We start from the raw sequence: 23,060 nt of genomic DNA on the forward strand, positions 1-23,060 counted from the left end.
CAACATATTACACAATTTCTTTATGATGTCATTATAATAACAATTATCTTTTGATGCAAATTCACAAGTTTACACTAAGAAAATTGTTATTTTTAACACATATTTGTGTTTGATAATAAAGTTGTGAAGTGTTTTACCCTTATTATTACAATAATTAACAACTGCATATTGAAATAAGTGTTTCATAATTACATCACAATGATACATTTTATATCGTAAGATTTATTTAATAATATTTTAATATTAATATTTAATATTTTCATTATTAAATCCTGAAATATTTGGACTTTTTAAATCGTGAAAAAATGATTTATTTATGAAACTGAATAATCCAATAAAATTAAATCATCAAATAACTGTACAGGAAAAAAATGCTAGAAATAATTTGAAACATTTTATATGTATTTACGTTACTGAAAAAAGGATTAAAATATTAAAAAATAGTTTAAGTTCAAGTGTTTTATAATTACATCACAATGATACATTTTATATAGTAAGATTGATTTAATAATATTTAGGAATTTTCATTATTAAATCCTGAAATATTTGGATTTTTTTAAATCGTGAAAGAATTATTCATTTATGAAACTGAATAATCCAATAAAATTAAATCATCAAATAACTGTACAGGAAAAAAATGCTAGAAATAATTTTAAACATTTTATATGTATTTACGTTACTGAAAAAAAGGATTAAAATATTAAAAAATAGTTTATATTTAATGTACATATAATTACATTGAATTGTACATATTTAATGTACAATGTCAATTACATAATAGATAATTGTAATGAAATCCAACATGAAACACTGTGTGCTTTGATGGCTTCATACAGTAGTAGTGAGGCATACTGGGTCCACGGTGGACACCCACTCACTCCTTCTATAAAAGGCCTATTAATCTCCACCACAAGCTTACATTACATCACAGAGGGTGAAGCCGCGTGTCAACAAAAGCCATTCCACCCATCAGTTTACGTTCAAAGTCGATGAAAACGGCTGGAAAATGACAAATAAGGTCGTACTTGTGGAAGTCCTCGATGCAGTGGATGTGGTTGGAGGCGTCCACGGTGAAGGGGACGCCATCCAGGCTGCGGTGGCAGACCACGCAGGTGAAGCAATGAGGGTGGTAGGCTTTGCCTGTGGCCCGCAGGATGCGCTCCATGATGGGCTTGCTGCAGATGGTGCACGTCTCCAGGGTGTTCTGCACACACACACACACACACATCCTCATGAAGAGTCACTTCCTGTTCAGTGCGTCTGAGAGCCTAACAAATGTCCGAACAGAGAAGTTCAGCTGGGATGCTAAATCCTGGCGAAAACACCCTGACTGTGGTTGTACAGAAGCCCGACTCAGCAACTTTATCTTTGGACTCCAAATTGTCCATAGGTATGAATGTGAATGTTGTCTATATGTGCCCTGTGATTGGCTGGCTGTGCCCCGCCTCTCACCTGAAGTCAGCTGGGATAGGCTCCAGCACATCCATCAACCCTAGTGAGTATAAGCTGCATAAAAGATGAATGGATGGACAATTTTTGTACATAAAGCCGCACTAAGCCAAAAGGTGTCCATGCAGTAACATGGGATATTTAGACAGAAAGACGCACTATAAACCTTGCGATGCTACCTACACTCGTTAGCGCTAGTGATTAGATCATCGTAGTTCAACATCCAAGCAGAAGCTGTAGTAATTCTACATACGATCAAACTTACTTAAGATTTGCCAGATCAAAACAGGATTCCTGCGTACGGTGAGTGCGTACGGATCCATCAAACAGAACATGAGAACCGCCTGTGCTCATGTCAAAAAGTGAGATGGGTCCTTGTGATGTTGTGTCCTCATGTTGCCTTGGAAGCAGAAAGTGATTAGCGCTGCGCTCCCATCGCAAAGTCGCTCATCTTCCAGACGCCCTCAGCCCCCCCCCCCCTCCCCATCCATGGAAGTGTGAGCAGTAAATATTTCCACTTTGTGATGACTGCAGGCTTTCTGCCGCCAGACAACTGGGCAGGCAGCCCGCTGGTGGGGGGTGGCGGGGTGGTGGGGGGGGTTGGCGGTGGGTTGCACAGTTGCTTCTGACTGCTCTGTCATCTCTCTTCTTTATCTCTGCAGGAGATGCCATTTGTTATCCTGATATTCCAGGAATAACCAGAGCAGCCAATGAATACATCATGTGATCAATGGCCGCCTCCCTTTCTCGCCTTTCCTGGATCTCTCCTCTCTCTCTCTGCACGCTTGGCTGAGCTAAAGACACCACGCTTGAGCGGCCGCCCCCCCCTGGCCCCCCGCTGTGGCAGCGTGCCGCCTCAGTGTTTCCAAACACGACTCGGGCTGTGTGGCAACACTGCGCTGCGTCACGGGCCCGCCTGGCAGACGCGCTGCCGGGTTCTGATGTTCGTGAGAGGAAGGCTTGTGTGACCGCTCGGCCGAGGTAAACCCGAGCGCCCAGACATTTGGTTTCTGCATGCTGATGAGCGGAATGCAGCCCAGCATGGAATTGTACACTGACTTGAGATACGATATTATCGTGATGCAGCAATTCTACAAACATTGATTTACAGTAACCCCCTCGGCACGTCACGCTTCCAATTTTGCGGCTTCACTTGGCTAATCGAAAAAAAAAAAAAAATCATGCATGTTTTGTAGTTGGACACATCCCATTATTTTACGTACTTTCCCCTAAATGACACATTTTCAAATATAAAGCATTCAGAAGACATTGAAAGATGTCGTGATGATATGTAGTACACTGTAATGTTGGGTAAGACACACAAGCACCAGACCTGATTGCCCGGAACAACCCATGTCAAACTAAAATGCAACTCTGAACCTCCAACATCACTTCCTGTCCGCCACCCACTCAGCTCCCCTAAGAAAGACATTTACAGCAACACACATGAACACTTAAGTCTTATGTCTTATTTTCCCGAATCATGTCTACCATATTTGGTAATAGGAATGTTAAGGTCTTATTCCATGTCTAAAAATGTTAAAAACATATTTAGAAGGTCATCAACAAGTTTTCAAAAAGTGTTTTAACTACAAAAATATTGGACCCAGTTTCAGGAAGCCTTTGTTTACATAGACTTAGTGAACATTTTAACCAAGTGTGACCAAGGGAACACCTTTGGAACGCCTGATCCTAATTTTCAAAATCCCAGCGTCAAATACTCCATTGTTGTAGTATCACTGCCAAATTTGAAACAGGGCTAGGTGAGTCTGGTCACCAAAATAATTTACAGTACATTTTTCTGGATAAATAACGGCAAACCTAAAATACAAAAGGAACCGCGCCTTGAAGACACTGAAGTAAAGTACAGTCAATACCACAGTGTTTTGCAAGTCTCAAGTCTTTCATCACAAGTCAACACATGCAAGTTCAAGTCATGTCTCAAGACAAGACGAGTCGAAGCAAGTCAAAAGTCGGACTTGAAATTTTCAAATCCGTACAAGTCGTAACCGCTGTTTAGTGTTTACCAAAATAAAATGCCATTTTAACCACTTTCTAGCAGTCTGACACTCACAGATAGTTACCACACCCTCATTTGTTCTTACACTTAATTGGATGTAAACAGATGCATTCACTGTGAAAGATTCTGTGGTAAAATATGTTCTCCTGCATAACAATCATTACTTGAATGCTTTGAATGGGGGACACATTTTGCTCAACACACTCACAAAAAAATATTAAAAAGTATTTTCCAGAGTCCCGAGTCATTGATGCCAAGGTCTAAGCGGCGTTCAAGTCTTTGATGATATTGCAGAGTCGAGTCCAAAGTCATCAAAATAGTGACTCGAGTCTATACCTCAACTTCACACCTCTGCCAAGTCTTTACTCCAAGTAGTTGAAGGACAGCTTCACTCTTGCACATTTATTCTGGGTATGACTTTGTTTTTAAGGCACTTTAGCCCCCCCACCAAAAAAGGTTGGCCACTTAGTTTAGGAAAAACAAAACAATCAAACTCGGGCGGCACGGCGGTCGAGTGGTTAGCGCGCAGACCTCACAGCTAGGAGACCAGGGTTCAATTCCATCTCTGTGTGGAGTTTGCATGTTCTCCCCGTGCATGCGTGGGTTTCCTCCCACATTCCAAAAACATGCTAGGTTAATTGGCGACTCCAAATTGTCCATAGGTATGAATGTGAGTGTGAATGGTTGTTTGTCTATATGTGCCCTGTGATTGGCTGGCCACCAGTCCAGGGTGTACCCTGCCTCTCGCCCGAAGACAGCTGGGATAGGCTCCAGCACCCCCGTGACCCTCGTGAGGAAAAGCGATAGAAAATGAATGAATGAATGAAAACAATCCAACTTATAGCTCCTATGTCTGCAAATGACTGACTGACAGTAATGATTCATTTTAAGACGTGTAGCAAACATCATTAAAAAGTCACTTTTGCATCACATGGGGGAAGTGAAACTACTTGAATATTTCACGCATAATTCACGAGCTATCAGCATATTGACATTTTGGACGGGGTTGAAACACTGCGGCGTGGAGTCGAGGGGTCACCTTCTCGTGTCTTTCGGCCCGCAGCCAGTAAGATGGTGGAGGCCAGGAGGTCTGCTGCCAGACTGGAGGCACTGCACAAGTGTTTACAAACATGTCTGCTTCTTCAAAGTGCTCCTGGAAGGGCTGGAGTTCATGAAAAGCAACATGCATCCTCCTCTCCCCGCCCTCTGATTGGAGACTGTAACGGACCTAAAACCAGAATTCCCGCGGCGGCGTTAGTGTGTAAACAACGTCCGCCGTGCCAGGATGCTGGGATCTTTCATGCTGGTTGGCGAGGAGGAGGAATTGCATGTGCATCATGAGAGCGGGCCCGACCGCACTAAAGCATCCGCGTCTGCATTTCCACTTGTGGGAATACCTTGGCCTTGTTTAGCTTAAGTAGAGCATGTGATTCTGCCGCCGCCGCCGCCGCACACTTCCTGGGGGCCATCGTGACGAGTACACTACGCACAAGACAAAAACGCAGAGATTCTGACCTGGATTCACTCTAGCCGAGCGTCATCAGGTGACATCCTGGCGTTTGCGCCACAGATGGTTTAGGACACGGATGCCCTCCCGTGTTGGGGGGTGGGGTGGGGGTGGTGGGGGGGCAGATGCATGCCCTCCGCCACTAGAGGGCTGTATATGTCTGCTCGTGTGTGTGCGTGATGTATTCCAGCATATGTACGCCTTTTTTTTCCCTCTCTCATACATTTCTCTAAGTGTTTGCCCACAAGGCTAAAGAAATGTCTAGGCAGATGACGTAAAGTGAATGTAGGTCAGACAGACACTCGCTGAACTGGAGGGGTGGTAGTGGTGGTGGTGGTGGTGGGGGGGAGCGGAGAATCAACTGTAGCCCCCCCCCCCCTCAGCTCCCACCCCTTTATTTATTTCTTGTAAGCCTTTTCCACTTCCTGCCACGGCGAGCGAAGCCTGCAGCGTCCGTTTGGACTCGCTGAGACGCTAAACGACGTCTGACAGCTTTTTTGCCCGTGTCGGCAAACAAAGCATGTAACAAGAAGCTAAAAGCTTCCAACTGGGTAATCGGGAGGGAAATTTAGCTCATTTCCACTGTGATTCACCTCGCAACTCTTAAAGGGGTCCTATCCTGAACATTTCAGGGCCTTTTTGGACCCCAGTAGGGGACAAATATTAGTTCTCAGACCAGACCATTTATGAATCTGACAGGGATGAGGTCAAAGTTCACCAATGTCATCACATGCCACTTTGACGGAGAACAGAAGTACAATCATACATATGGCGGATCCCTATACATTAGCCAATCATGGCTTTTCTCCAAAAATCTCATTGACCGACAAGTCAAGTAATAAAGATAAGATAAGATAAGATAAGATATGCCTTTCTTCGTCCCTCAGTGGGGAAATTTGCATTGCACAGCAGCAAGAGTACAGAATCAGTTAAGCAGTACAAAATACACAATATAGAAATATAAACAATATAAACAACCCAAGTATTAACAAAATCAACAGTTTTTCCCAGAGTTATATACAATACAGTATGTAGATAATATGAAACGAGATGAGATATATGACCAGTCTATACACTGAGATCTTGCTAGTGAGTTAATATGAGGCATTATGGAAATTATTCTCATAGAACTTAGTATATTGCATTTAGAGCCCTTAATATTGCACATGGAGGTAAATACATAATAATACATAATAATACATAGGTGTATGTATAGGTAAATAGGTGATAGTACAGCTAAAATGTACACCCTACGTTTAGCACTATTATTATTATTATTACCATTTTTACATGTTTCTGTCTTTCTGCTTCACAGATATTGTTTTTTCCTCAATTTCACACTTTGCTCGGCGGTGCTTGAAATGGTGTGTGATGCATATTCAGGGATTAAACACGGATTGTGTTACAAGTGAACAACGGCAATCGAAGAGAGAAGGGGAAAGGTTGCCAGAGCTGATTCTCATCTAATAATTACAAAACGTCAAACTAGCAGAATGGTGTTACTGGTTGTGTTTGCCATTCAACGACGATCTCGTATAGTATAATATAGGATAGGCACCATTTAAGAGCAACAATCAAGCAGATGTACATGAAGACGGGATCATAATGAGGCATTTACTAAAAGAAAACGAATCTGGTATTCTTCCGTGCGAGGCCGAGGCGTTGCACCCGGCAAATGTTTGGAATTACAGCTCCACTTCTGGATGATTCATACGTGCCGACATTCAAACTCTCTCCGGCTCGCGTCTGCAGACTTTTTTTTTTTTTTTTGGTCCTCCCTTCTCCGGCGTGATGTTAAAACCGCCCGCGATTGCGTAACACATTAAAACTTGCATCACCGATTTCCCGCATCCGATAATAAAATACCCCCATTAAAAACAGGAGACTAACTCTGTGCTGCAAATGTGCGGTGGCACGCTGCTAAGTGTAATCTCTCCTCTGACTAAACCAACACACGTTTTACACCTTCTCTTTGTGTGTGTGTGTGTGTGTGTGTGTGTGTTTTTGGAGGCCAAGCGAGGCTGACAGGAGGCAGGCTGCACTTCACAGAGGCTGCACGCGATTTATGACCTGGCAGGATGAACTCGCAGCGGCTAAATTTACTGCCCATCTGATTCAGCCTGCGTCTGGTCTGTGCCGGGCCCGGCTCCCGCGCTAGCGCTGAGGGACAAGCGGCCGGAGATGGACGGGAAGAAAGACGGGGCGAGCGGCCGCGCTGGATGAGTCACCTCGGCGTAAAAGAGGAAGGTGACTTAATGAAGCTTGACAAACAAGCCTCTTGTGCGTTTAGGGCGGCATGGGGCTCAATCAGGCGTGCTGCAAAGACAAAATGTCTCTGTGTGCTCTCAAGGAGGACTACTCCAAAAAGAGAAGACGAGGAGACGAAAATGAAGACGGCAGGATGAGTCACAAAGACACGAGCCACAAGGCGACAAAAATAACATCAAGATCAAGTGAGAAGAAGAAACTTTGGCAGGTTGGACAGCCTCTCATTAGCCCCTTTCGCACATTTCAGCCTCGTTTTTGTCCTGTCAGTCACACGAAGCCAACCCATGAATTTCAGGTGGCACGGTGGCTCCACGAAAGCACATCCTGCAATGCCTGGACCGGGGTGTGACGTTTAAGGCCCTTCTTGTTGTGCTAAAAGACATTGCTGTCATCCTACAAGTCTTTATGGATGCTTTAACATAATTAGAGCCCTCTAGACCTGAAATAACACCCCTATAGTAACTTTTACAATCTTATTACGCAATACAGTTGACATAATAAGAAAACATAAGACATTTAAAGGGGACCCATTATGTTTTTTCTCCTTTTCTGACCTATAAATGTAGTCAGAATGCTAATGTACTAATATTGAGTCTTACTTTGCAGAAATTCACGAGTTGAGTCTGGAACCAATTACTCATAATGTAATTAACCAAAGACGTGTTTAGATGTTTTAGAATCCCAAACGTCCAGTTCACAACAACGTATCTATACTGTCTTTACCTTTTTTTTTTGAGCGGGAGGCAAAAAGAACTGAAGAATCACACATGACAGGAAGGAGGAAGTGAGAGAAAATTGTAAATAGTTCATGGTGTTCTTTTTCCTGATTACGCAGTCGCCACAGCAGATCTTTTTGATCCGCATACAGATTTTTGGCTTGAGCCCTTTAAATTGCAGATGCCCTTCCTGACGAATACCGATAATGCTTACGAGAGAAGATTCGAACCCGAGTTGTCCGCTCCAAAGTCCAGAATGCTAACGTTGTTTATGTTGTGGTATAGATATTTAGTATAAAGTGCTTGAAATGTATCTTTTCACAATTTACTGTTTTGCTGTTTTCTTTTTAGTTGGGAACTGATATTTTCCTGAAATCTACTTATGTTCTACTGGTGATTACTAAAGAACGAAAAAAGGTACACTCAAAAAAAAAAAAATTTTCAGATGAAATACTGGAGTCTGGTCTTCCTTTTAGTAGGTTCCATGTTTATATAGCCGTGGAACACAATATTCTGTGTGCCGTGAAAATCTGTTGTCTTTTTAAAAAATGGCTGGTTTTGAATGAGTTAAGGTGTTTAAATGCGTGTTTAAACACTAGTCTTACATAATTCATGCAATAATTGTGTTTTTTAGTACGTCTGTTAACCGTCATAGTTCACTGTAAAGCGCACTTAAACAAAGACGGCATCCCGCCTCTGTTACAAAAACAGTGTCGGCCTCCATGTATTTTCTTATGTAACAAACAGTACATGTACTTTGTATGTATTTTCCTCCAGAACATAAAGGTTCCATATGTGTGGAGGAAAAAAACAGCGGTGTCCTGCAATGACCGGCCAGCATGAGTGGAGGAGAGTCGATGACTGCTGCACACAAGGCGTTTGTTCATGCATGTTTAAGCAGCACTCTGCTGCGCCGGAATCAGAGTAAGCAAACAATGTAAACAATGTCAACAACGCCTCCAGGACGATACTGCACCTTCCCAGCACAGTCTGCTTAGGAAGGATAAATTCTGCTGTGGATTGGGTTTCCATCTTGGTATAAAGTGTCAACACAGTGTTTCTGTGGGTTAGAAGTGGTCTACAAGATTGGGTCAGCTGTTAAAGGACCGGAGAAGAAGACCTAAAATCCTATTAAGTGCGAGTCAATGTGTCCACATTTGTGGCGGGATGACAGGAGCGAGCGGAATGTGATGTGAGAATCCCATCCGACAATCCTTGACATCTATGCCGGACTACGACTCCAAGATACGGTGACAAGACCCAACGCTGTCACTCGTGCGTGTGTTAGAAATGGCTATGACGGCGTCTTCCAAGGTATGCGTAGGTGCGAGCGTGTCACACGGCGGAGAGTGATTCTCCTAATGGGGCGTTCACTCTCGGCTCTGGGCGCTCCAGGGATCGGTGACCTTGAAACCGCACGCTGGAACGTTTGTGACACTCATGAACGTTACGGCCCGGCTGACCTGTGATGGCTTCTGTTTGAAGCCGAGCAGCGGGTCCGGCGGCAGTCCATACTACCTCTCGCTTTACTGGACGACTTCTGACAAACTCACAGAAATGTCAGCCATCTCTGTCCCGTGATGTGATTTTTAGTTTAGGCCAAGGTGACGGCCATCAGGCGTCCCCGAGCTCGATAAAAGGTGGCAGCGGCCCCGCGATACTGCTCGGACAACACTGCCCGGGCCTGCCGCTCCGCCTTAAAAACGGGGCTCGGCAGCAGAAAGTGACCCCTCTGGACTTTAGGCGATGTCTCGTTCCGCAGTTGCCGAGAGAAAGTGACAAAGATGCCGGCAGTAGTCGTGTGATGTCATGAGCCGGAGTGACATTGCGGTGGGTCAGCACCGGGTCGCGGATACTCTTCCTGCTCACTTCCTGGGGGCGAGGAAATGTGCTTAGACAAAAAAACATGAGGGACCTTTACAGCGTGTTGGTTAGAGGGTCTGTGTTTCCAATACATTCCTACTGTATCTGTGGCGGACCTTTTTATTGTTTTACATCCCGGTTCACGGTCACTCATGAACACATTATAATGGGACTGTCTGTGTATGTATGTATGTACTCTTTTTAAAAGTCGTGATATGAGAAACATAAAAATGGGGAAAAATAATATTTTGCTAGCATGGAGATGGCAGTCCGGTGGGAAACAGTGAGGGTGGGGTCTCACATCAACAAGCGGGGCAGCAGGTGTCGCGTGCGTATTGTCGTACACGAAAATGTGTGAAAGCGCCTCATCCAAGACCATTTAATTGCCGGGTCCTTTGAGGAATTAGGTTAATGAGGTGTGAAAAAACGGAACTCAATTCCAACCTTTGCAGATAGACATGAACATTTACGGCTGCTGTGTGTTTATGAGTGAGGAGCAGGACTGTGAAAAGGAGGAGGAGGAGGAGGAGCAGAGTAGTTGTTAGCGTCTCTACACAAACGGGCCACATGTGACGATCGGAATATCTGTCACCCAGAGCTGGGTAGGTGTGTGGGTGGGGGGGAGCAGTCGTATCTAATTAAAGTCACATGACTGCCAGACGCTGCTATGATCCTCGTGTCTCCACCTGTGTCGCTGTGGGAGGCGGCACGGCGGAGGAGACGGCGTCCATGACAGTGCAAAAAGCTGGAGGGCGGTTCACAGGGATGCCCCGTCGTTAGCGATGCTGCCGAGGACATCCGTCGCCCTGGGCGGGGGGCGGGGGGTGATACAGCTGATACCCCGCCTGTCACCTCTGGGTGCCAGGCCAGCCGTTGTTTGAAAGATTGACACATCCAGCCGACAAAAAGACGGGGGCTTTTAGCTCGGGTAAGACCCACAATCAGGAATTAAAAGCAAGTAAAAGTAACGAGGTAATAAAGAGATGAAATGCTGCATCATGTGCTTTTTTTTGCCATTGTGGTATCATAAGTGGTTCACTACTTTTTACAGTTAAAGATGTTAAAACTACCCACTTGACTATGACTGTTGTTTCTATGCATACTATTAACAGTGCCTAACTTCTTTTTACACTTGTTAACGTTAAAATGCCACTTCAAATATTGCAGACACCTTCATTGTTGTTTTGTGTCGGACTATTATCAGCGGTTACCTTCTTTTCACACCTGTGGGACAGTTAAAAAGCGACTTTGCTGTTCCAGTTATGACTGTTTGTTGTGTTTCTGTTCTGTTTACAGTTATTATTAAATATTAAAACACATAAAAGACAGGAAGCAGAACTGGAGATAGCAGAGATGAGGATGCTGAGGTTCCCATTGGGAGTGACCAGGATGGATATGATCAGGAAGGAGTACATCAGAGGGACATTACATGTTAGAGGCCTTGGAGATAAAGTCAGAGAGACCAGACTGAGATGGTTGGGACATGTCCAGAGGAGAAATAGTGAATATATTGGTAGAAGGATGCTGCCAGGTAGGAGGCGTAGAGGAAGACCAAAGAGGAGGACATGAGGGTAGTTGGTGTGAGAGAGACAGGGTTGGGTGGAGGAGATTGATTTGCTTCTGCATGACGTATTTGTTGTTATGCTCGAAAGACAGTATAGAACAGGGGACTTAAAAACACTAGTTTGAGGCCCCCTCCTTGATATGAAAGTCTAATGTTAGTGCAGCCCGCGCAAGTTTGATATGGATGCTGTATGGTATCATGTACCCAGAAAAAATTATTACGTTTGACTAATGTTCATGTTAAAGGTTAAATAACTGTTAATAGTTATCCTCCCTATCCGTGTGGAAGTGGTAAGTTTTTGGCTATTTAAGTTTAAAGGAAATAACTTGAAGGCTACCGTTTAGGTCGCTAGCGCTCTAGTTTGCGAGTTAGCATGTGTCTCAAGACCCTGCAATATGTTGTAAATAAAAAGAGTATAAATATGACTATAGTCGTGTTTTGTCATGTCTACAAGGCTCTAATAATGCTTTGTTCATTTTAATCTGAAAAAAATAATTTGTCCACCCACCAACTATATGTGGTTTCTTAAGTTTTTATTATTTGCTGTTTTATTATTATTATTATATTTATTTATTACTGATTGATTGATTTCCTTTATTCTTGATTTGTTTATTTTTCATCTTATTTTGTGCAGAAAAATAAAAATTAAGATATTTGGGAACAGTGGAATGTTTTATCAGCGCTTTTCTTGTAGAAAATCGGAACCAAAGCACTGAAAAAAAGTTTGTATATTTTTCTGTTTTTCATAAATGGAAAACCTGATGTGGCCCAGTCTCACCCAGACCCTAGCTCCAGTGGCCCCCAAGTAAATTGAGTTCGAGACCCCTGTTACCTGCGTTACGCTTTTGCTATTACAATTATGACCATTCATTGTCTTCATGTATAGTTTCAACAGTGGTGAGCTTATATTTACACTTGTATGACCGTGTTTACTTTCTATCCTTTACTATTAACTTTGGTATGACCGTTAGCAATGCTCCAATGTGACTTCAAATGTCGCGTTATGACTGTTTATTGTCAATGTTTAACTATTATCAGCGGTTAATTTCTTTTTATACTTGTACGGCCATTGAAAGAGTGACCTCAAACATGGCATTATGCCTTTGTTGTTACAGTTACAGTACAGGCTGTTTATTGTCTTGTTCTATTAACCGTGGTTCGCTTCTTTTTACACTTTTACATTGCATTAAGCTTGTGCTGTTACAGTTTATACTCTTTACTATATTTATATATTGTACTATTAACCATAATCAGCTTTTCTCATGAGGACAAAGTAAATGTTGTAAGAAAGAATGAATTAATGTAAAGATTTTGCCATCTTCAGCAGCAGTTTGTATTGGAACGCTGCTCTGATGAAAGATAAAGGGAGTACAAATATTTGACTCAATCCTCCTAAAGCAAAAAAAAAAAAAAAAGAGGATTTTTGTAGGAGGCGAGTGTGTAAAGTGATGCCGAGGGATAACATGTCTAACTGTTGAATAATGGAAGCATCAACTTTAAACACCACTAATCTTGGGGGGATTCGGGCTAATGCGGATTGCGCCTCCATTTGAGGAGGAGCGCCACATTAGCCGAGGCCGCTAAGCAGATCAGCATGTTGTCGCTGCTTCGTTACCAGCGCTGCGACAAGCTGACGGGATTACACAAATAGAAATAATATTACCACCTTCAGCCATTCTTTGACACAGTTTTTCTTATTCATTGCAATTACTCCTATGAACGCACGTTGCCTGTAGACAACCACAATGCATCCACCCTGACAGCTTGTGGACTTTTCAGCAAGGGGATAACTGAAACAACAGCAGAGACAAAAAGACAATGAACGATATCAGTAAGAGTTGTGCATGACGATAGCAAGGTGCACCACTCTGTGGAGTCAGCCATCACATCTCCTGCTGCTGCTGACTGGCAGGTCAGAGCCACGACGTGCACAATAAGGGAAGGTGGAGTTCAAACAGTGATACCGCAGCCCATTTATTTTAAATAGTCACCCTTTTTTGTAACACAGACGATAATGAATGCAATTACATTCCTGCCGTTTGGTGTCCGTGACCTTGGAGCACTCGGAAACTCCGTCAAAAGAGGCAGAAACAGATTACATTTTATTTTATATAATACGGGCGCCAAATCTTTATCTCCTTATTACTCGTCTTTGGGTGTGGGGTCCTTGTGTGACCTTGTTACGTGCACCGGTTCGCGTGCGTTCCTGAATCAAAGCACAAAGTCAGGCAATTAAGCAAGACAACCGCCAGCAAAGAATAATTTTGCAAATGGCAGCCGCTAACGACAAGATGCCCTTTCTTGACCATTTCACTTTTTTTCCCCCCAACAGCCGCAACAACCAGAAAGAGCGTAGAAAGGACATCAGGAGACAGTCTTTAAATATCACACTCACATACATCCACATGTGCCATATGCATTTTTCAACAATTCCAGTTGTGTTACACGCAAGCCCTACTGGCAACACTGTGTGTGTGTGTGTGTAGCTTTAATGCTAATGAGCTATGTTTTTGTCTCAGACAGACAATGTGATCCATGTTTGACACAAACTGCAACACTGCATTTGTCCAACATAATAATGCCATATGTATATCACATACAACAAAACGTTATCAACAGGAGCAATTTATGTGTACCATCCTGCTAGCTTAGCATATTCGCTGAAGTAAAACTGCATGATCTAACTTACAGCTGCAACATTTGACGGCTAGTTGGAAATGACCAAGTTGAATTGAAACAGAAACACTGGGATATAAACGAGGTTTACTTTGGTTTATTTTGGGGGTTTTGGGACCCCCAAGTAATTCTATTATAGAATTAGTCTTTCTGTTAATTCCAATTTCTCTAAAGAAGAGGTCCACTTGTACTAAAATTTCATATCATGCTTTGCTTAATGCCTCAAGTGTGAACTATACCCCTTGCACAAGTTCGTATGGTGGAGGGATGCCCAGATGAGGAGTAACTTCTGGTAATGTCACATCATTTGTTCTCGTTTAAAACTCTAACTGTTGTCAAATACATGAGTGGAGTCGCCTTCTCCTTCAAATACTCAAGGACAAGCTTCATTTTAAAATGTGTAGTGAAGCCTGCTTGATGTCATTGCATACGTTTTTGTTAAATAAGCTTCTGAATTCGCAAGAGTCAAGTTCAAACCACAGACGCAAAGCTACGTAAGCTTCCAAGATAGGACATTTTGCTAACACAGTTGGCACCGCTAATGCAGACATCACCAAATGGCGCACCTCAGCCCAGATCCAGACCCAGTAAATGGTGCTTCACGAACCCATGACTAATTAAAGTGAATGGGATATATAAGAACATTAAGATGATTTTCACCAAACAATCCGCACCAATTTTTTTTTTTTTTGTTTTTGGTTCGTGGAACAACAACAACAAAAAAGACATAAATCAGCAGTGATTTTCCAATAATAAACTCAAAATATTAAGAGAAAAAAGATCAAATAAACATTTTAGTGCATAATGTTTAAATATTAAATAAAAAAGTATGGGAAAAAAATTATGTTACATTAATAGAGTAAAACTATGACAATAAATATATAATTATGTGAAGAACATGGCCAAGGATGCGCCTAGGAAAGAAGTTTGGATAGCGTTTTAAATCATGAAAATATGGCAAGATACTGCAACTATTACATGTTATCATCAGCGTACGTGTTAATGCATGATTACAGCATGGATATCAAACCATGAAACATTATTAGAAGGCTTTTTTAGAGGGCTTCATATATATGGAAATAGGTGTATCCCAATGACAGCATTGTTAGCTAGCTGATATTAACTAGTTTTCTCGTGTTATAATGCACAGAAAAGGTAAAGATATGTGTTCATGTTTCACATAAGGATTGGGAATTCATTCATTCATTTTCTACCGCTTTTTCCTCACGAGGGTCGCGGGGGTGCTGGAGCCTATCCCAGCTGTCTTCGGGCGTAAGGCGGGGTACACCCTGGACTGGTCGCCAGCCAATCACAGGGCACATATAGACAAACAACCATTCACACTCACAATTTGGACAATTTGGAGTCACCAATTAACCTAGCATGTTTTTGGAATGTGGGAGGAAACCGGAGTACCCGGAGAAAACCCACGCATGCACGGGGAGAACATGCAAACTCCACACAGAGATGCCCGAGGGTGGGATTGAACCCTGGTCTCCTAGCTGTGAGGTCTGCGCGCTAACCCCTAGATCCACCGTGCCGCCCAGGATTGGGAATGATGGGCAAAAAAAGTGCAGTTATCCTTTAAGATGTGTAGCGAAGCCTGCTATGTTAAATGGGTGTATAAACGGGGCGGGCTCATCTAGCTAGCATCTTTTTGCCATCAATCTTTACTTTCCTTTATTTAGCGTCTTTCTTAACTGCGTGGCCACTGTATGACATCAGACTACCGATGATGATGCCTTATTAAACCAGACCTTATTAAATGAGGCTACATAGAACTGATTCTGATGACCTCGTCCATACGTTCAAAGATTTAGATAAAGACTTGGTGTTCCTCGGGATTCCTAGACTGAAAAGTTTTGTGACAGTACTCCCCCGCCCCCACCAGAGACCCCACCCTCATGCCGAGACTCTAATCGCAGCAGAGGGAGGTGTGTGACCCCCCCCAGGATGGGAATAAAAGAAGGAAGAATGACTTTCATTAAGGAATTCAGACTTCCACGCTCATGCTTTTGATCTGGAGCCAGAAAAACATTTATGCTGATGAAATGCATAAATAAAACTTCTTAAATTATCTCCGCCCGTCTTGTGCGCACCGGTCGGAGCTGGAGAACGTCCAGACGAGACGACCACAATCCCAGTGAGTGCCTCGCAAAGCTCGTGATTTAGGAGACGGCCCAACACTCCGCTTCCGTCCTATCCTGGACACATCATGAATGCCTGGCATGGAAGTGTGATCACCACCACCACGCTTTACTACAAAACACTCATTCATTTATTTAGTGGTGTCAGCCCGCCACAAACACATTTGGAATGCCATTGATACAGGAACAAGTACAACGTTCTGGAATGGCCATCATAGTCCCCAGACCTAAATATTATTGAAAATCTGTGGTGCGATTTAAAGCGGGCTGTCCATGCTTAGAAAGCATCAAACCTCACTCAACTGGAGATGTTTTGAAAAGAGGAATGGTCAAAAATACCGTAAACCAGAATCCTGGCCCTCATTGGAAGCCATAGGATATATATATATATATGATATAGAAAGTTGAAATATTTGGAAAATGAAAAAAAAAACTCTAAACATGGGAAAAAGAGCGAAGATGATATCAGTAACGTGATAAGCTTTTTCACCTATATGACAAAGTTTGTGTATATATATATATATATATATATATATATATATATATATATATATATACACATACACACACACACACAGGTATTTCAAGAAAACTTTGTCATATAGGTGAAAAAGCTTATCACGTTACTGATATCATCTTCGCTCTTTTTCCCATGTTTAGAGTTTTTTTTTCATTTTCCAAATATTTCAACTTTCTTAAATAATCTTGGTATTTCTCTTCTCTTTGTAATATTATGACTTTATTCCCATCATATTATAACGTCATCTCTTTTTCCAAAATTTACAACTGTATTTTATTTTGTTTCTCATAATATTGTAACTTATAATTTCCCTAATATTTTGACTTTCTTACATAATATTATATACTTTTTACCCGACCTAATTTCACCAAAATTACAGCTGCAATTTGTTTTGTTTCTCAAAAAATATTCATTCATTTTCTACCGCTTTTTCCTCACAAGGGTCGCGGGGGTGCTGGAGGGGTACACCCTGGACCAGCCAATCACAGGGCACATATAGACAAACAACCATTCACACTCACATTCATACCTATGGACAATTTGGAGTCGCCAATTAACCTAGCATGTTTTTGGAATGTGGGAGGAAACCGGAAAACCCACGCATGCACGGGGAGAACATGCAAACTCCACACAGAGATGACCGAAGGTGGAATTGAACCCTGGTCTCCTAGCTGTGAGGTTTGCGCGCTAACCACTCGTCCACCGTGTTGCCCTGTCAAAAAATATTAATTATCATTATTACTTTTTACACAATCAAATTTTCAAAACATTTATACTTTTTGTTTTTTATGCCTTAAAAAAGTATCTTAAATATTTCAACTTTATGCTGCAAAAAATTGGTTATTTCTTAAAATTACGGCTTTTCTTTTTTTATTTCAACTTTTTCTCTTAAGATTTTGACTTTATTTTTGTAATATGACTGCAAATGTTTCCATTTTTGCTATTGTTGCTTTTTTTGTGTTCTTGCTTTCAGAATGTGCCGCAGGCCAATCAGCCACGGGCTGCACTATGGACACTATGGACACACCTCAATGAGCAGTGGGTGTCACACCGTGGGCCCCTCCCCATCTCCATCTTGTTTGTGACATTTAAAGGAACGGCTAAATTGTGCTGTATAGGAATTAGGTCCAAGAGGGTTGCTGAAACACCCAAGGACTGATTGTACCATCCTTTGTTCCAGATGTTTCCTACTACGTCTTCCTGATGAAACGCTTGGGAGCTATTCAAAGTTGAGGAGTCAAGAGTGGGAGAGAAAGTTCAAGAATTTGAAAGCAAAGCAAAAGAGGAAACGAGGGGACACACAACAGAGCTGCGAGTTCGACTTACGACGTAGCACGGCTCACAGTAGGCCTTCTTGTCCACGGCGTAGAAGGGCCGGCCTCGTAGCTTACTGCTGCAGGTCATGCACACGAAGCAGTCCACATGGAACACCTGGTCCATGGCCGTGCAGCCGGTGCCCTCGCCCACCACGTTCTCTCCACAGCTGGCGCAGCGCCCTGGGGAGGAGAGACGGTCCGGTTGAGTGCTGCGTTCAAGGTCGCACACAGTTGGACACTAGGGAGGACCAAGGTCTGGGCAAAATATTACATTTGGTGCCAGGTGTGGATCGATCCACCTCAGTGGCACAAAAATATGTAAAGTACGTTTATTTCATAGGTAAAATCACTAGAAACCAGTGCAGCATGGATGAATGATCTGATTGGTTGAGCTGCAACACAAGGGTCACCTGACCTGACAATCAATGACGCCATATTAATTCATTCATTCATTCATTTTCTACTATTTTTCCTCACGTGGGTCGCAGGCGTGCTGGAGCCTATGCCAGCTGTCTTCGGGCGAGAGGCGGGGTACACCCTGGACTGGTAGCCAGCCAATCACAGGGCACATATAGACAAACAACCATTCACACTCACATTCATACCTATGGAATTTGGAGTCGCCAATTAACCTAGCATGTTTTTGGAATGTGGGAGGAAACCGGAGTACCCAGAGCCACCATGACTTAAAGTACCAAAAATGAAGAGTATAATTATATGCAACAATTTTAACGATATTTGACCGGTCCGGCGGCGGCACGGCAGTCTGGTGGTTAGTGCGCAGACCTCACAGCTAGGAGACCAGGGTTCGGTCCCCGCCCTCGGCCATCTCTGTGTGGAGTTTGCATGTTCTCCCCGTGCATGCGTGGGTTTTCTCCGGGTACTCCGGTTTCCTCCCACATTCCAAAAACATGCTAGGTTAATTAGCCACTCCAAATTGTCCATAGGTATGAATGTGAGTGTGAATGGTTGTTTGTCTATATGTGCCCTGTGATTGGCTGGCCACCAGTCCAGGGTGTACCCCGCCTCTCACCCGAAGACAGCTGGGATAGGCTCCAGCACCCCCCGCGACCCTCGTGAGGAAAAAGCGGTAGAAAATGAATGAATGAATGACCGGTCCGGCCTTGTGTATATTCATATGGCTAGTATTTACGTTTTAAAGGCTTCGCTACACATCATAAAATGGAGGGCTGCCAACTACCTGTCAGTCAGCTACAGATGTGTGTGCTCCAAGCACATATAGACAAACAACCATTCACACTCACATTCATACGTATGGAATTTGGAGTCACCAATTAACCTAGCATGTTTTTGGAATGTGGGAGGAAAACGGAGTACCTGGTGAAAACCCACACATGCACGGGGAGAACATGCAAACTCCACACAGAGATGACCGAGGGTGGAATTGAACACGGGTCTCCTAGCAAACCACTTGATCGCCGTGCAGCCCAGTTTAAATACTTAAATGGCATCCTTTCATTTTTCACGGTTCGGACACCCGTGGTGTCGAGTGTGAGTAACTTAGGTGTTAATTTTGACGATAAAACTCAACGTACATCGGCGTAGGAGTAGGAAGGAAATTTGAACTTCCTGTATACATGTACAACATATGATCGCCGCCATCCTGTCTGTGCATGGATACGAAATGTAAATCCATTGTGGCGGCAAAGAGATGACGGGAACAACACGGCGGCGATAAAGTGGCGCTCTGACAGATAAAACAAACTTTGTAAAGGAGGTCACAAGTGAAGGCAAAAGATATTATTGGCGGGGAAAAGCGGCTGATTGTGCGTTGCGGCGGCGTGGCATTTGGATATCTTTAATTGAGTTGGAGATATCTTTAATTGAGTTTAAGATGTCCTCAACTCAATGCAAGTTATCTTCAAGCCAATTAATGACACTGTCAATTTCATTAGCGCTATCTGACCATAATAGGCTTTCAAAAGATATCAGCCAAGCGTTATTTTGCTACACATCTGACACAGCGATGCCATCTCGCACAGCCGAATTTCATTCATCACATCCACTCCATGCGCCACTATTATTCCTTTTCATTTAGGCCGTTTCATCTTAAATCACTCTTTAAAAACAGGCACTGTGTGTGTGTGTGTGTGTGTGTGTGATGCAAAACACTGAGCTCAACAACTGATATCATTTCACACTCAAAGAGAATCAGGCTCAGGTATCAAGACAACCTTTTCCAAGTGGTTCACATCAAACATGTCCGACTCCTCATGTAAGTTATCCTATCGCCAGACGCAACCACCAAACACAAAGTCGCTCAAAGGGAAGCGAGCTGGTCCACAACTTTAACTAATGTTGTTGTTCGCCGTTAGAGCAGGCTTCTCCAAAGTGCAGCCCGGGGGCCATCTGTAGCGCACAGCTGGGTTTTGTTTTTTGTTTTTTTAATTGCATTGTGGCCGTGTTGTTGTTGTTGTTGTTCTTGTCTGTTTTTGGCCTCCTGCACTGTCCGCTCTGTTTTCTTTTTTTCTTCTTGTCTATCCCCTCCTGCTCCGGGTCGGCCAACCGCGAACAACAAAACATGAAATAAAGCATGAAAGGGCGTTTAGATCAATAATACTATCTGTCTCAATAGCTGGACAGGATAAAAAATAAATAAATTGGGCAGTGACACATTCAATATTACTTAACAAAAAAAGTAAAACGACATAAAAAATTTAAAACTCTGTAGTAATTTTATAAAAATAAAGTCAAAATATTAAGATTATTTTATTTATGTATTTTTATTTTAATAATAAATAATAAATAAATAGAAATTAAATGACATCATTTAGTAGCATAAAGTTGAAATATTAAAGAAAAAAGTCAGAACATTATGAGAAACACAATGAATACATTTTGGGGAAATTAGATAGAGGGAAAAGTTACCAAAAAAAGCAAGTGTCATTTTACTAAAATAAATAAAAATATTAAAGAAAAAAGTTAACATTTTTACAAGAATAATCTTGAATATTATGAATAAAAATATTGCCATTTTAGTAGCATAGAGTTGAAATACAAAAATCAGTTATTCTTTCTAAAGTGATGATATTGTAAGAAACAAACCCCAAAAATATACTTGTCATTTTTAGATAATTAGGCTGGGAAAAAAAGTTATATTATGGGAATACAGTAATTATATTACTTCAAAAAAAGTTCCATAGCTTATTTAAGACAAAAATGGAAAATTTTTTGAAAAAAAAAAAAAAAAAAGAGCATTCGCCAGAGTTATCATTAGGACTACTGATAGCGGAGTTCCGGTCCTACGACGGCAAGTTTCAGTGTCAGACCGCCTGCCTAAATCATACTTAAATGAACAGATACTGTAAATCATGTAAATACATGTAAAATAGTCATGAAAGGACTAAAGACTAGGATTGAATGAAACCAGCGAGATCTTGTCAATAATACAAATCACTATTGCTTAGTTATCACTGTCCATTTCATAGGAGCAGATCCTTTCACATGTTCAAGGATATCTTTATTCTTAGTTTTTGACCTAATATTGGTCAGCGTTTTCACTTTCCCTTTCTTTGACCCACTGCCTCAAGCTATCAAAATGTTGCAATGTGTCAACCCCACCGGTCGAGGCAGATGGCCACCCCAAAAGACTTGGTATTCTCGTTTCATTCGGAATGTCTTATTTTTCTTTGCCACAGAACAGAATCCAAATAAACAGATACGAAGTCTGGGTCCTGTCTGAGGTTATGGGTTTTTCCTAGCCTCCGTCAGCAAAATGGGGGGTCCCTGTTGGTCTTTTTAACGTACAAGATACTGTAACTCCAGCGGTGAATGGGCACCATGTCAGCCACGCTGACGCGTGAATTCATCGGCGTGTTGTCAGACGTAGCGTCTCATTCCCCCGCCATCAGCTTCACGCGCTCCCACGGCGCCATCCACGCCTCAATTATGGCGGCGCTGTACCTACTGTACGGGAGGCAGATTAAACAAAGCAGTGAAGGCACGTCTCGGGGGACACGTGGGCGTCAGCGGAATCACAAGCAGGGTAATCACTTCACAGAGCTGTGGTGGTGGTGGGGGGGGGTTGGTGGAGCGCAGAGCGGTAGCTACCAAGCAAGGGGAGACGGGGGGACGCGGCGCATGCGGAGCCTGTTAGTGTCTTCGGATCACAGGCCATCTCCGGTGAGTGGATGGGAATGCCAAACATGTCCCACGGGGGCCCCCGCTTTAAATCTCGCGGAAATCCTTTTGGCGCTCTGTCACGGCGACGGGCCCTCGGGAGCCATTTGCGCACGGCGCCACCGCCATGCGTTATTAAGCGTGCACGGGCTTGTAAGGAGACACTCGCATTGAGCGTATGTAAACACACGTCTGACGTTGTCAGGTCACATGATCACAGTCATCAAGCGACACAACATAAGATAAAGCATACGAGGAATAAAAGTTTTTAAGCTTTGAAAAAATGTAACCGTGATCATCTTTTTTTTCCCATTTAAAAGTTGCACCAATTGACTGATGAAGCAAATTCAATATCAGCTAACGGAGATTAGCATTTTTTTTTCTTTTTCACCCTTTTGGCTCATTATCACTCACGACCGAGCCTGTTTTATGCCCCTTTTATGCCCATTAACTCGTCTATCTATGCAATTAAAAGGTCTTTTCATTACCATGGCTGTTGTAGTGCTTCACTGTCCAACATCCATCAATTAGCTTTTTTTTTTAAAAAAAAGGAAAATTCATTTGTCATGTTCATTTTTAATTCAGTTGGATCCACAAAGAAAAAAACACATGTCTTAATATTCTATTTTGTGTTAATATCAAGGCAAATTATTAGAAATTTGACACCAATTTAATAGCATACACATTGCTAAAGTTGGCTAAACTATTTAAAGTTACATTTAATTAAAAAAAAATTACATTTCAAACAAATACTGTGTTTTATTGCATTTACTGTTATTCTAAACAGTGCTGAACTCATTTTAACAAATATATGACCGCTAAAAAAGTCCATGTGAGAGTTAAGATTGGAGTGTTTTATTTATTGTGTTAACCG

General features: G+C 42.4%; 1 protein-coding gene across 2 annotated transcripts in view; it reads right to left on the bottom strand.

The window, feature by feature from the left end:
- lpp (LIM domain containing preferred translocation partner in lipoma) overlaps positions 1–23,060 on the bottom strand; it is a 150,789-nt gene that overhangs the window by 2,167 nt on the left and 125,562 nt on the right. For both annotated transcript variants that reach the window (XM_058072881.1, XM_058072880.1), the window contains exons 8-9: positions 18,057–18,226; positions 1,026–1,204 (exon numbers count right to left, since the gene is read on the bottom strand). In XM_058072881.1, the coding sequence (XP_057928864.1) occupies positions 1,026–1,204; positions 18,057–18,226 (349 nt within the window). The remainder of the gene's footprint in view (positions 1–1,025; positions 1,205–18,056; positions 18,227–23,060) is intronic.

This window comes from Doryrhamphus excisus, chromosome 5, assembly GCF_030265055.1.
Source record: "Doryrhamphus excisus isolate RoL2022-K1 chromosome 5, RoL_Dexc_1.0, whole genome shotgun sequence".
Taxonomy (NCBI): Eukaryota; Metazoa; Chordata; class Actinopteri; order Syngnathiformes; family Syngnathidae; genus Doryrhamphus; species Doryrhamphus excisus.